At 51.4% G+C, this 13,660-nt stretch overlaps 1 protein-coding gene across 2 annotated transcripts in view; it reads left to right on the top strand.

Annotated features, from left to right (window-relative positions):
* The window catches only part of ZZEF1 (zinc finger ZZ-type and EF-hand domain containing 1), a 94,733-nt gene extending 82,640 nt beyond the window's left edge, over positions 1-12,093 (top strand). For both annotated transcript variants that reach the window (XM_070389246.1, XM_070389245.1), the window contains exons 49-55: positions 231-374; positions 2,173-2,341; positions 2,504-2,602; positions 3,022-3,187; positions 7,050-7,203; positions 7,728-7,799; positions 9,540-12,093. In XM_070389246.1, the coding sequence (XP_070245347.1) occupies positions 231-374; positions 2,173-2,341; positions 2,504-2,602; positions 3,022-3,187; positions 7,050-7,203; positions 7,728-7,799; positions 9,540-9,620 (885 nt within the window). In that variant the 3' untranslated portion in view covers positions 9,621-12,093. The remainder of the gene's footprint in view (positions 1-230; positions 375-2,172; positions 2,342-2,503; positions 2,603-3,021; positions 3,188-7,049; positions 7,204-7,727; positions 7,800-9,539) is intronic.
* The last annotated feature ends 1,567 nt before the right edge of the window (positions 12,094-13,660 follow it).

The following is a 13,660-nucleotide window of genomic DNA, read 5'->3' as shown; positions in this document are numbered from 1 at the left end:
TATATTTCAAGTTTTCAGGTGGTGACCATCTTTTGTTTGTAAAATCAAATCTCCAGCTGAGCCTTTCAAAGTGGTGCTGGCTTAGCAGACTTTCACAGGGCTGGAAGCATCTCTTCTACCTCCTGCTGTCTAGAATTGGGGGGACCCACAGGGCAGAGCTCAGGAGCCCTAGGCACGGTCTCCAGCTGAACTCCATCATCTTGCTATGTTCTCTGCCTGTTTCCCATCAGATCCTGCAGAAGGTGCTTCAAGGCTGCCGGGAGAGCATGCTGGGAACCATGGCCCTGGCTGCCTGCCAGTTCATGGAGGAACCAGGAATGGAGGTGCAAGTGCGGGAGTCGAAACACCCATATAATAACAACACCAACTTCGAGGTATGAGCCAGGGTCAGCCAGCCTCACCCAGTGCCAGGGCATGAGACTGGCAGGACCCACAAGGGTTGCCGAGTGGCACGAATCTCATCACCTCCCACTGTGGTTCTTTCCCCTAACCCAACAGACGTGGCCTAGAAAGGGCTCCCTTAGTCTCAGCAGCCGTCTGCCTCCCTGAAGCCAATCCCAGGATTCTGTACAAACAAGTCCTCTCTTCTCCTGACCTTGTTGTGAAAACTAGGGGCCCCCCACGCTGGAGGAGAGATTACTTGTCCTGCAGTGAGCTCCTTGGACTGAGACCTCCGTGTCTCTGGCAGAGACTTTGAGTGTGGGTCTGGATTCCATCCTCACTCTATCCTTCTCCTGATGACCCAGCCACACCTGGGGGACTCCCTCCCCTTTGTTTAATTACCCAGAACTGAAAGACCTCAGCTGTTCTATCCTTAACTCTGTACCTGGAGAGGGAGAGGTAGGGCTTTGGATGAGGCAGAAGCGGGGTGGCCTTAGTGGTCCTCATCGGCTTGGTGCTGCTTGTGTCTCATCAGCTCCTTTCAAAATATGGGAGCTGTCGTTCTGAGTAGTTGGGTGACAGAGAGACTCATCTAGAATGTGCTTGTTGACAGCTGAGAGTTTGTTTTACAGAATGTAAACCTCCTCACTCTCTACCTTCTTAGCCTCTTCTCCCCCAGTTCTGGACTCTGTCCCCACTCTTCACCCCTGCACTGTCCTGCCCTGTAAACACACCTACTGAGCCACTGCACTCTACCTCAGAGGGATCGCCTTACCTTTTCCGCCGCCCCGACCCCTCCCCTTCTCTGGGTCCCTCTGGCTGTTCCTGTCTCCTCCCCAAGTGCTGGCCTGCCCCAGCCCTGGCCTTGCCACACCCTAGCTGGCAGTGATCCTTGATAATTGCTAAGTCACTTCAGTCGTGTCTGACTCTGTGCGACCCCAGAGACAGCAGCCCACCAGGCTCCCCCATCCCTGGGATTCTCCAGGCAAGAACATTGGAGTGGGTTGCCATTTCCTTCTCCAAAGCATGAAAGTGAAAAGTGAAAGTGAAGTCGCTCAGTCGTGCCCGACTCTTAGCGACCCCATGGACTGCAGCCTTCCAGGCTCCTCCGTCCATGGGATTTTCCAAGCAACAGTACTGGAGTGGGGTGCCATTGCCTTCTCCGTGCAGTGATCCTGGTACAGCACAAACCTAAACCTGGCTTTCTCCTGCTTACTGCCTTCCCGGGGCGCCCCCTGCTGTCCAGACAAGTCTCGGTGCTTCATTTTAGCACACACGGTCTTCCTTTTCCATCTGTCCCTCCCAGCCTCTGCAGGGTCACGTCACCCCCTCTGCATCTCCTTAGCACGTGCGCATGCGAAGCTCACCCGTTACCTCAGACGCCTCAAGCTCACTGCTGTCCCCTGGACACTTCAGGCTTTCCGGTGCTGTCTCCTTTGCCGGAAACGCATCCCCATGTGCTCGTGTCTCGCTGCTGGCTCCATTCCTTCCTCTCTGACAGTCCTCTCCTGTCCTCAGTTGCACAGCAACCGGGGCACCCCTTCCCTGGGACGTTTTCTGCCCTTGCCTCCCCTCCTCTGAGCTGTGCCCCAGGCCGCACAGTGTTTTTCCTGCCGTGTTGGTAGCCCACGTGCATCCTCCCCGCCCAGCCGGGCCCAGAGCTCCTGGAGGCGGAGGCCCTGACTCACTGCTTCTTCAGGCAGAGTTCTGACTGCAGGACATGGCCTGAGGAAGCCCTCAGGAACTGTCCAGTGACCAATGACGACGGCGTGTCCTTGTATCCCCTCCTAGGACAAAGTTCACATTCCTGGTGCCATCTACCTCTCAATCAAATTCGACCCTCAGTGCAACACAGAGGAAGGCTGTGACGAGCTAGCCATGTCCAGCAGCAGTGACTTCCAGCAGGACCGACACAATTTCAGTGGGTCTCAACAGAAGTGGAAAGATTTTGAGCTTCCAGGTAGTAAAGAAATACCAAATAATACAGACTCGTAATGCTAAGTACTGAGAAGGGAGATTGTTGAAGGATTTGGAACTGGGCTTTATCTGTTTAGTGGGAGGTCCTCACGGGCCTTTCCCTGTCTGCAGTGTCCTGACCTGTCTGTGCTTCTTGTGTGCCCAGGAGACACTCTGTATTACCGCTTCACCTCTGACATGAGCAACACTGAGTGGGGCTACAGATTCACCGTGACGGCCGGACACCTGGGGCGATTCCAGACAGGTGTGTGCGCTGGCCCTCCATTCATATGCTCTCCCTACCCAGGGCACCCTGTGGGTGTCGGTGCTGTCAAGTCACTGGTCTTCGCTAAAATCAAAGCGGATACCTTTCTGTGAGGCTTCAAAGAATTTTTCTGACAAGCCCCACGCGCGTCACTTGTGAATGTACTAGAATTGGGAGGTTGTAACTTCTCTATGGCCAGAAAGAGGAGCTACCTGTCAGGACCAGGGGAAAATGCTGGTTCTCTTAGAATTCACCAGGATATTTTGCAAAAAAGGAAGAACTGAAAATGTTCCCATGTTGCTTTCCCATAAGGCATAATTTTAGGCAAAATTGAAGTGATCGTAGTGGTTTCATCCTACTTATTAAAACTTGAGCAGTTTATGTCTTTTTTAAAATATCTGTTTTGTGGGGCTTGCCAGGATTCGAGATCTTGAAGCAGATGCTGTCAGAAGAAAGAGTTGTGCCATACCTCCCGTTGGCCAAAATTTGGGAATGGCTGGTGGGTGTGGCCTGTCGCCAGACTGGTCATCAACGGTTGAAAGCCATCCACCTGCTCCTGAGGATCGTGCGATGCTGTACCCACAGGTTAGCTGCCTTCCGGATTCGATTCCTTGGCTGGGTATCTGTATTGCAAATATCTCCCCCACTTCGGGGCTTGCCATTCTCTCTGTTAGTGGTGTCTTTGATGAAAAGAAGTTTCTGATTTTAGTGTCTTCCAGTTCACCTGTTTCCTTTATGACAGAGCTTTCATTGTCCTGTTTAGGAAATTTTTGCCTCACTTGACCTTGGGGTCATGAAGGTGAAGCTTAATTATTTTTTCTTCTATATTGAGATCAACAATCCACGTGGAATGAATTTTAGTGCATAGAATATGCACTAAAGGATATGCACTGAAGGATAGAATTAAGCTTCTCTTACACACATTTTTTTTCTCTTTTTTTTTTCTTGTATGGATCTCCATTTGACTCTAAAGCCCATCTTTCCCCTCACACACTCCAGTGCCATCTTTGTCACAGAAAGGTGTCCTTGTACACACGGATCCATCCCTGATTGCTTGTGTTCCAGTGGTCTTTTTGGTTATCTTTGTGCCAGTATCACACTGTCTTATATATTATAGTTTTACAGCAAATTTACATATCTGGCAGTATAAAGTCTTCAACCTGGTTCTTCATCTTCAAGATTGTCTTGAAGATGCTACTTGACCCTGCATGTCCATGTAAATTTTCGACTTAGTTTAGTTTTTCCTCCCACCCCCCAGCTTTACTGAAGTGTAATTGACAGATGAAATTGTAGTGTATTAAAAGTGTAGAATATGATGACTTGATATTCTTTATATCAGTACGTTGTGAAAGGATTCCCACAATCAAGGTAACTAACATCCGTCACCTTACAGGTGTACCTTCTTTGTGGTATGTGAGGACACTTCAATTTCACCCTCTGTCTGCAGTGTGCTTCTCAGCAAATTTCTCCTGTGTTATGGTGTTATACTGTTCTCAGCTACAGTCACCAGGTGTATAATAGATCCTCAGACTTCATTCATCTTACAACTAAAAGTGTCTGCCCTTCTACCAGCCTTTCCCCGTTTCCCACATGTCCCAGCCACTGGCAACCACCACTCTAACTCTGTTTCTACAGGTTTGACTGGTTTTGGATTCCACATAAAAGCGATACCATGCGGTATTTGTCTTCCTTTATCTAGCTTACTTCACTTGGCGTAACGCCCTCCAGGTTCATCTATGTTGTTGGAGATAGCAGGATTTCCTTCTTTCTCATAGCTCAATTATATTTCATTGTGTATGTACACACCACATTTTCTTTATCCATTCATCCGTCAGGAGACATTATTTCCAGACATGTGGCTATTAGGAATAATGCTGCAATGAATGTTGGCGTACTGATAATCTCTGACACAGTGATTTCATTTATTTTGGATATACTCAGAGGTGGTATGGCTGGATCATCTGGTAGTCCTTGAGTTTCTTGAGGGACTTCCATACTGTTTTTCAAATTGTACCAATTTACATTCCCGCCACCAGTGTACAAGGGTTCTCCTTTTGCTCTGCCTCCTCGCTGGCTTTTGTTGTCTCTTATCTTTTGGGTGGAAGCAGTCCTAACACAGGTGAGGTGATGCCCACTGTGGTTTTGATTTGCATTTCCCCGATGGTTAGTGATATCGAGCACCTTGTCATGTTCCTCTGGCCATCTGTATGCTTTCTTCGGAAAGACGTCTCTTTAGGTCCTTTGCCTATTTTTTTCTTTTTTCTTTTTTGCTATTGAGTTGAATGAGTTCCTTGTGTATTTTGGATATTAACTGCTTGTCAGATATATGACTTGCAAATACTTTCTCCTGGCGCATAGGATGCCTTTTCACTCTGTTGATTGTTTTTTTTTTTTGGCCAAAAACATATTTTATTTGTTTTTTTTTTTAATTCAAAAGTTTTAAATTTTATTTTTAAACTTTACAGTATTGTATTAGTTTTGCCATATATCGAAATGAATCCGCCACAGGTATACCCGTGCTCCCCATCCTGAACCCTCCTCCCTCCTCCCTCCCCATACCCTCCCTCTGGGTCGTCCCAGTGCACCAGCCCCAAGCATCCAGTATCGTGCATCGAACCTGGACTGGCGACTCGTTTCATACATGATATTATACATGTTTCAATGCCATTCTCCCAAATCTCCCCACCCTCTCCCTCTCCCACAGAGTCCATAAGACTGATCTATACATCAGTGTCTCTTTTGCTGTCTCGTACTGTTGATTGTTTTCCTTGCTGTGAAGAAGCCCTTTTATTTTGATGTAGTCCCACTTGTTTATTTTTGCTTTTGATGTCAAATCCAAAAAAAAAAAATCATTGCCAAAACCAATGTCAAGGAGCTTACAGCCTATGTCTTCTAGGAGTTTTACAGTTTCAGGTCTTAACCTCCAAGGCTTTAATCCATTTTTGAGTTGATTTTTGAGTACAGTGTGATGTGTATGAAGCATGTGTCCCATCTCTCCTGTCATCAGACAGGAGGGCCCTTCCTGGCTGCATTGTGGGTACATTTCTGCAGTGTGCTGGCCATCGCCAGCCCTCCTTCCTGTAAGGACACTCCCTTAGCCCTTGGATCCCAGGGGCCGAGATTGGAGCGGGCAGAGGGGAAAGGCAGCCCCCAGGGGCCAGGTGGCCACAGAATGACGGCCTGAGTTCTGCCGCAGGCATGAGTTTGCAGGCACCTTTTCCTTCCCGCTCCAGTGCTGTCCTGAAAACTCAACTGTGAAGCCGTCTCTTTAAATCAAACCACTTTTTCCCATTGGTTTACTTTATGAAGTCTTATTCCTCTGGGAGAGAGTGATTCGCTCCAGGATCACACTTAAATGTATAATCAGGAGTCTTTTAAAAATCATATATTAAAAAGAAAAGGCAACATTGTAGATTATAAATGTATAAAATCATGTCCAAGAAATCATAATGTGTGTCCTCGGAAGGACTTTGAACTGGAGTTAAAGTACAATCTTCCTCTGAGTAAAAAAAAACAGTGCAGGCTCAAGAGGCATCTGTCTAGTGAGGAGGACTCTGCTTTACATAGAAAGATTTCTGTCCTGAGCAACTTTATAAGCATATTTCTTATTTTATGAGCTTAAGATCATAACAATGGTTGCCATTATCTTTTAAATCAGATATTTTTTTCCTTTCTGATTATTTAAAACTGTGAACATTGTAGAAAATCTAGAAAACTGACAAGGACAGCCACTGATAAGATTTTTGGTGTGTTTATTTATGATTTTTTTAATATGGTCACACAATACTACACGTGCATTTAAAAAATTTTTTGCAATTTTATGTTGCGTACCTTGGTCTTTTCTACTTAACATTTATCTGGAGGTTTTTTTCTGCTGTCATTGAAGTTCTTAACAACCATATTTAAAGATCCATAAAGTTGATTTGTGTGAATGTGCTGGAGTGTCTCCTTGTCCCTGGACTTCTGGTTTGAAGTTGAGATTCTGCCCCTTTTCTTATTTGCCATTGGCAACTATTTGTGGCTGCTTAGGGGGTGGGGGGAGAAGGCAATGGCAACCCACTCCAGTACTCTTGCCTGGAAAATCCCATGGACGGAGGAGCCTGGTGGGCTGCAGTCCATGGGGTCGCTAAGAGTCGGACACGGCTGAGCGACTTCACTCTCACTTTTCACTTTCCTGCATTAGAGAAGGAAATGGCAACCCACTCCAGTGTTCTTGCCTGGAGAATCCCAGGGACGGGGGAGCCTCGTGGGCTGCCGTCTATGGGGTCACACAGAGTCGGACACGACTGAAGTGACTTAGCAGCAGCAGGGGGTGGGGGCGGGTAATTGGGACTGGCTTGGCCTGACTTTACTAGATGTCAGGGTGGCAAGGAGCCTCAGAACTGCAGTTCTGTCTGTCTGACATCGGCGGGCATGACCCCAGGAAACTGCGCCCCTCCTCCCACAGCGACCTCTGTGACCTCACGCTGTTGAAGCCCCTGTGGCAGCTCTTTACCCAGATGGAGTACAGCCTGTTTGAGGACGTGACCCAGGCCGGCATCCTCCTGCCCCTGCATCGCGCGCTCACCGAGCTCTTCTTTGTCACCGAGAACCGTGCCCAGGTGAGGGTCTGTGCTTCTGCCCCTCCGCTGGGAGCCCTAGGGTATCACTGGGGTCCTGGCAGAACTACGCAGGGAAATGGGACTGCAGGGAGATGGGCGCCTGCGGTTCCCCTCTCCCCCACCCCAGGGAGCCGGGTCCGCCCTGAGATTGTTTGCTCAGGCCTGATGCCAAAGAGGGAAACAGCCCTTGACAGCAATGAGTTTGGGAAAACAAACCAACGGGCTGTTTTCTTCCTCCTTTTCTTTCCCGTCTCAGCACAATAGACTCATTGACCAGGAGAGCTGAAAGGGCCTTTCAGAGCTCTCTGGCCTATCCCCTGGGTTTATAGTGAGTAGGCTGCAGATGAGTCCGGACACGTGGCTCCCCCATCCCACTCCTTCTGAGGCGCCCAAGGAAGGTGGGCGGTGAGGTGCCCGGCAGAGCGAGCAGCCATGTCCCACTGAGGCTCCTGTGGTCCTGGGTCGTGGGTGGGCGTCATCCCCGGGAGGTGGCCTCTGATCGCTGCACCCTGCTCTCTCTGCAGGAGCTCGGCCTGCTGCAGGACTACCTGCTGGCCTTAACCACTGATGACCACCTTCTCCGCTGCGCCGCGCAGGTACCGCCTCCTCCCCGCCTGCCCCCCCCTCCCCCCGCGCCCCGGTGCAGGCTCCACCCCGGGTTTACACGGAGCTCTGTTCCCAGTCAGCCACTTCCTGCTGGTGTCACAGACAGCAGCCGAGCCCCATTTATCAGTGTCGTTCACGGTAAACCGTAGGGTCAGGAGACACTAGCAAGAATTTGTGTCTTTGAAACCAAAACAACCAGTGCCTTAAATTTATAGTTTGGCTAATCCCTAAAGTTTCCATAGAGTTAGATTTCAGGTATTTTTGGATATAACTTTCTTCCCTAGTAGGAGAACTCCTCTGACAGCTGTTGGGCCTCAGGGCCCCTTTCCACTTTTGAATTACTGAGGATCCCCAAAAGCTTGTGTTTATGTGCATTATAGAGATTGATATATACTGTTAGAAAGTATATTTTAAATTTAGACATTTAAGTTAGAAGTTGAAATATTAAACACTTATTTGTCGATTTATTTTTAAAAATAATCATCTCATTATATTTAGCATCACAGTTGTGAAAACCGACTGTATTTTTCAAGACAAAACCGTGTGGAGAAGGGCAGCGCTGGCTTCCGTTTCTGCAGCTCCCTTCACTGTCTGCCTTCATGGGAGACAGCGGCTTCGCGGAGCTGCTTCTGCTTCCGGTGGCTGTGCTGCCACACAGTAACCCGCGGAGCGCACCGCCGTGCGTGCGCGAGAGTATGAAAGGGAGAAAAGCAGAGTAGTGTCATGGTTTTATTGCGAGAAGGGTTTTCACCGTGCAGAGCCTCTGGAAGGGTCTCGGGAGCTCCCAGGCCCCAGACTCCATGGTGAGACCCTGGCTCAGAGTCCTTGGATATGGACTGCGTCCACAGTGGACAGATGGGGACGCTGAGGCTCCAGGAGGGGAGAGGTGTGCCCGGGGTCTCACTCGAGGAGGTCTCCATCCAGCTGGGACTCTCGGCCAGAGCCCTGCACTCTCTTCCTGGCAGGTTTTCTCAAACCGTAGGTTCGTCCTCCTTCACGAAAGGGTCAGTGTGCGGCTTAGAAAAGTGGGCACCCCCAGTCCACTACAGAGGGGTCTGTGTGAATTGTCAGCTGCCTGCCGGCGCTGCCACTGCAGCTCGAGGAGTCACAGCACACGGTGCAGTCCTGACATCTGACGGTCGTGGCGCCGAAAGCTTAACATCCTTGGCTCCTCCCCCGCCTCTCCTGGTGTTCGTCTCTAACCCTCACTCTCTCCTCGCTTCCCTCCAGCCAGTCCACCCTGCTGGACCAGTGCTCTGCTCCTTCTCCCGGCCTCCACCCCTTCTTCCCCATCCGCGCCCTCCTCTTCCTGCTGCCTTGGCTTGGAGACGAACCCTGGCCTGGCTCTGGGGCGGCTGCCCTCCCAGCACTGCCTCTGGGGCCCCGCCGCTGGCTGTCTCTCCCTGTCTACACTTCTATGTTACTGTCCCCCTTCCTGGAGCTTTCCCAGCTCCCCCGCCCCCGAGGTGTCCTCTGAGCCCCAGCGCGGCCCCTGCTCCCCTCTCGGGGCAGTGAGCACTCTACCTGCCTGTGGAGTTTCCATGTGTCTTGATCGCTGCTTCTTTCCCTCTAGACTGTGGCCCCCTGGGTGAGAGGTACCACACCTGGCCTGCATCTGCCTCTCCCCTGCACCCCTCCAGGGCTCAGCTGCCAGTCTTGTTCTGTCAGCACTTAATGACCCAGAAGGTGACGAGTTTCCCGACCATGGTAATGACTCTCTCCCTCCACAGGCTCTGCAGAACATTGCTGCTATCAGCCTGGCCATCAACTACCCGAACAAGGCCACCCGCCTCTGGAACGTTGAGTGTTAGCCCTTGGTGTGGTGTGCATGGAACTCGCTAATCTGTCCACGAGGATCTTAGATGCCTGCACTCATTCGGGAAGATTCCCGTGGCATCGGTGCCCGGCTCTCCTTGAGCTCCCCCCTTCCACCCCGACTAGAATGCCAAGCAGCCACGTCTCCGAGAACGTCCTGTGTCACAGCGAGGCACCTGCGCGTCCCATAGCATGTGAGAATAAGCAGAGCGATGCGAAATCATTCAGAAAGCGCCAGCTGCAGGCCTTTGGGAATGTTGTTCAGAGGCTACGGGCCCTGAAGACAAGGCCACCGCCTCTCTGGGAAGGGCTCTGTCTCCATTGAACTGGAACTGCCTGCACTTGCCCTTCAGGGGACGACAGGGTCTGCCCGGACCCTCGTTTCTCAGCAGGACCTTCAGCAGCAGCCTGGCGGGAGCTCTTCTTTCGCTTTTGCTTCTTGAGACCGGGTCGTCTAAACCAAAACCAGTGAGAGCCCGGCCCCCACCCGGTCCCCACCATTCAATACAGGACCTGCTGCCACGCTGGCCTCTGCGTAGCCTCGGCCGTCCCAGAGAACTCCTTGGTGAGAACAAGTGCCCTTGGGAACAGCCAGCAGGCCGCCACGCACGTCCACTGTGCACGGCTCCCAGCTCAGCCGCGTTGTTTTAGTTGTTGTTTTAACACGTATTTCAGTTTCCACCTCATGTTTTTAGAGAGAACCACACTGACTCCCTTGAGAGGGCCTCGGGGGGCACGACCAGGAGATCGGTCATTCAGGGGGACACACTGCTTTGTGTGAAGGAGCAGATCTTGAAGAATACTCTTCAGCGTCTGTACCCAAAGACTCAAAGTGTTATCAGAGGAGATCTTACTTTAGAAGTCAAACAAAAAAACCACACGATTGTATTTCTGCTCCACGGTCGTCGTAATCCATCACGTCCGCCTCTGGGACTTCCCATGGTTATCCGGCTGTCACCTGTCTCTAGCAATAACTACATCAGCTAATGAATGCTGTTTTCCACTTTCCTTTCTGTGGTGGTAGTCTTGCCCTGAAGTGCTGATGATTATCCTCTTTCCAAAGCCATGCTTTGGAGTGTGAGGCTAGGTTGGCAAGTGGCCCGTGGACAAAGCCTCAGTGGGACTCATCACTTGAAGCACCATAGAGCCAGCTGCTTCTTAAGGGTGGGGATCTGGGCCCAAGCATGTTGCCCCTCATACAAGGCCAAACCCACGGAAGGCTCATCATAGCCGGGCGGGATTGAGCAGATCCGCGTGCCACGGCCCTGGAAGCCCCCCCTCTGCAGAGCCCAAGGCTGCGGGTCCTGGAATCCCCTTATTGCTGGAGCACTTCCGCCTTCTGGGTCAGGAAGCTGAGGTGCTGCAACCTTCTGCAGCCCTAGATTGGATTCTCGGCCCAGCCCCAAGCGGCAGGTGGAGCCATTATGGAAGGGAGAATTCACAAGAGGCAGAGACAGAACAGGACCTGAGGCTTGGTGACCGAAAGCCCAAGAAGACCCTGACGCAGGCACAGCCCGGGCCTGGCCCAGTCTCCCGTGGTGTTGGGGTGTGAGTAGATGAGCACTGCTGGCTTGGTAGAAACCCCTTTCTCACCTTTTGCTCTGCTGGCATCCCCAAAGAAGGTCCCAGGCTCCATACCGCCCAGCCCCAGGTGGCTGTCTCCCAGTGACGAGGGAAATCAGAGAGATCACAGTGCTTTGGAGGAGAGGTCCCTGCCATAGCCTCGGGCTCACTGATGCAGAGATGGTGTACTCGCTGCTTACCCTCACCATGCTCCCCCCTAACCTCCCAGACTGGCAGCAGCTGCAGGGGGTCATACCCCTCATGGCAGCAGCCATTGGCTTTGCCCTCCATCCTCCCTCTAGGGAGATAAAAGTGTAAATAAAACGCTGAACTCCTCAGAGCTTCTCTGTGTACACCGCCCCTGCTATTCTGATCTCTCTGTATTCAGTTTGCATAGAATAAGCCTCGGTTTTCCCTTCACCCACAACTGCTGCTCTCCTGCCAGCGCCCTGCCTCCCATCGCCTCTGCTACCAGCCACTGGGTGGCGCTGCTGAGCCAGGCCCACTCCCCTGGTCCACAGCCGGGCCAGCAGTATCCGAAAGTGATTTCCATCCAGACCGACATCCCTCTGATCCTTCCTAGGAGGCGGGACTGCCTGGAGTGAGGTGGGACTGGCAGGAATGAAGGTGTTGTGGAAACATGTGCCTAATCTATAAAGAAATCTGTTCCAAACCATGTATATTGTACAGACAGACGCTGTTCCTTACAGGGAGTGACTTATTTTCATCATCGTTTTTAATTTGTTTTCTTACGGGTTTACGATTTTGAATTTTTCTTATTTGGTTGAAAGAAAGAATTTTGATTATATCAGCTGAGTAAGTTCAGCCTGTAAAAAGGATGTTAAGTTGTGGGTAAAATATGCAAATGAAGAGAAATATATTGTACAAATTCTATATAAAAAGGTACTCTTGTGTGTGGGCTTTCTTATTTTCCCTTTCCTTGCCTCCTTCTGCCTTGCTTATGAAGATGATGCTCGGAGTTTCTACCAAGTCCGTACTGATGGAATTTCTAGAATTCCAAGGCCTTGGGGTAGGAAGGAATCAGAAAGGTTCTTAGCTCCCACCCCCGCTCCAGTAGCTCCTCCTGCCCCTCCCCTGGGTCTGTGCTCTGGGGTCTTATCCTCAGACCCTGCTCCCTGGGCCTGTCACTGTGCACAGCCACTCAGAGGTCTGCATGCACACACACATCCACACTCACCCCAGTCACCTCCTCTCCAGACACACACCCCAACCCCATCCCAGGCTTACTTCACCTCTTAGTAGCTCACAGGGCATGTGTGTTGCCAGCCGAGGGAGGTGGGCAGAGGTGGTCTGATCACAGGGCTGCTACCTTTCCGGGGCCTGGCTTCCTCCTTGCCTGCCTCTGGACCTGCTTCTGACTCAACACCAGGCCAATGTCTGCCCGTCCTGGGGTCTCGAGCTTCTTACTCCTTCAGGTCACTGGTCTGCCACTTACCACTCTGCCGCCTCCTCAGCCACTTTCCTGGTGTTGAGGGCTGTCTCGTGAATTAGAGAAGAGAAACTGGTGGGGGCTGGACTTAACCAACCTTCCAGGCCGATCTGTTTTGGTCTGAAAGCAGCTGACATGTCCCCCGCAAGCCCCCAGCCTGCCTTCTGAGGAATCCAGGGACAGGACCCAAGACCCAACCTCGACCCTCATCATCCCTGAGGCCAGAGAAAACTGGATCTGCGTGAGGCTCAGCAGAACTGGTGCTCCCAAGGTCTTCGCAGCCCCCGAGTCCCCCCTCTAGGGCCTGTTGGTGACACCTTGGACCTCTCACATCCTGCAGTGTTGCCTCAGTCCAGTCGCTCAGTCGTGCCCGACTTTGCGACCCCATGGACTGCAGCACGCCAGGCTTCCCTGTCCATCACCAACTCCCAGAGCTTGCTCAAACTCATGTCCATTGAGCTGATGATGCCATCCAACCATCTCATCCTCTGTCATCCCCTTCTCCTCCTGCCTTCAGTCTTTCCCAGCATCAGGGTCTTTTCCAAGGAGTCAGTTCTTCGTACCAGGTGGCCAAAGTACTGGAGTTTCAGCTTCAGCATCAGCCCTTCCAATGAATATTCAGGCCTGATATTCAGGTGGTATTGTCTGAGCAACATTTATTCATTGAGTCTTTAAAGTTGGCCCCAGGACCCTGTGTTGTGCTCTATCTGTCTGAGCCTCAGCTAGGCTAGAGAGGAGGCTGCAGAGATTAGCTTATGAGCACACAACAGGGCTTCCCGGGGAGCTCAGCTGGTAAAGAGTCTGCCTGCAACGCACAAGACCCCAGTTCAATTCCTGGGTGGGAAGTTCCCCTGGAGAAGGGATAGGCTACCCTCTCCAGTATTCTTGGGCTTCCCTGGTGGCTCAGATGGTAAAGAATCCGCCTGCAATGAGGGAGACCTGGCTGGGTTCAATCCCTGGGTTGGAAAGATTCCCTGGAGGAGGGCGTGGCAACCCACTCCAGCATTCTTGCCTGGAGAATCC

Source organism: Bos mutus, chromosome 19 (assembly GCF_027580195.1).
Source record: "Bos mutus isolate GX-2022 chromosome 19, NWIPB_WYAK_1.1, whole genome shotgun sequence".
Classification (NCBI taxonomy): domain Eukaryota; kingdom Metazoa; phylum Chordata; class Mammalia; order Artiodactyla; family Bovidae; genus Bos; species Bos mutus.
The sequence above is the reverse complement of the archived record's forward strand: the minus strand, read 5'-3'. Positions and strand labels throughout refer to the sequence as shown.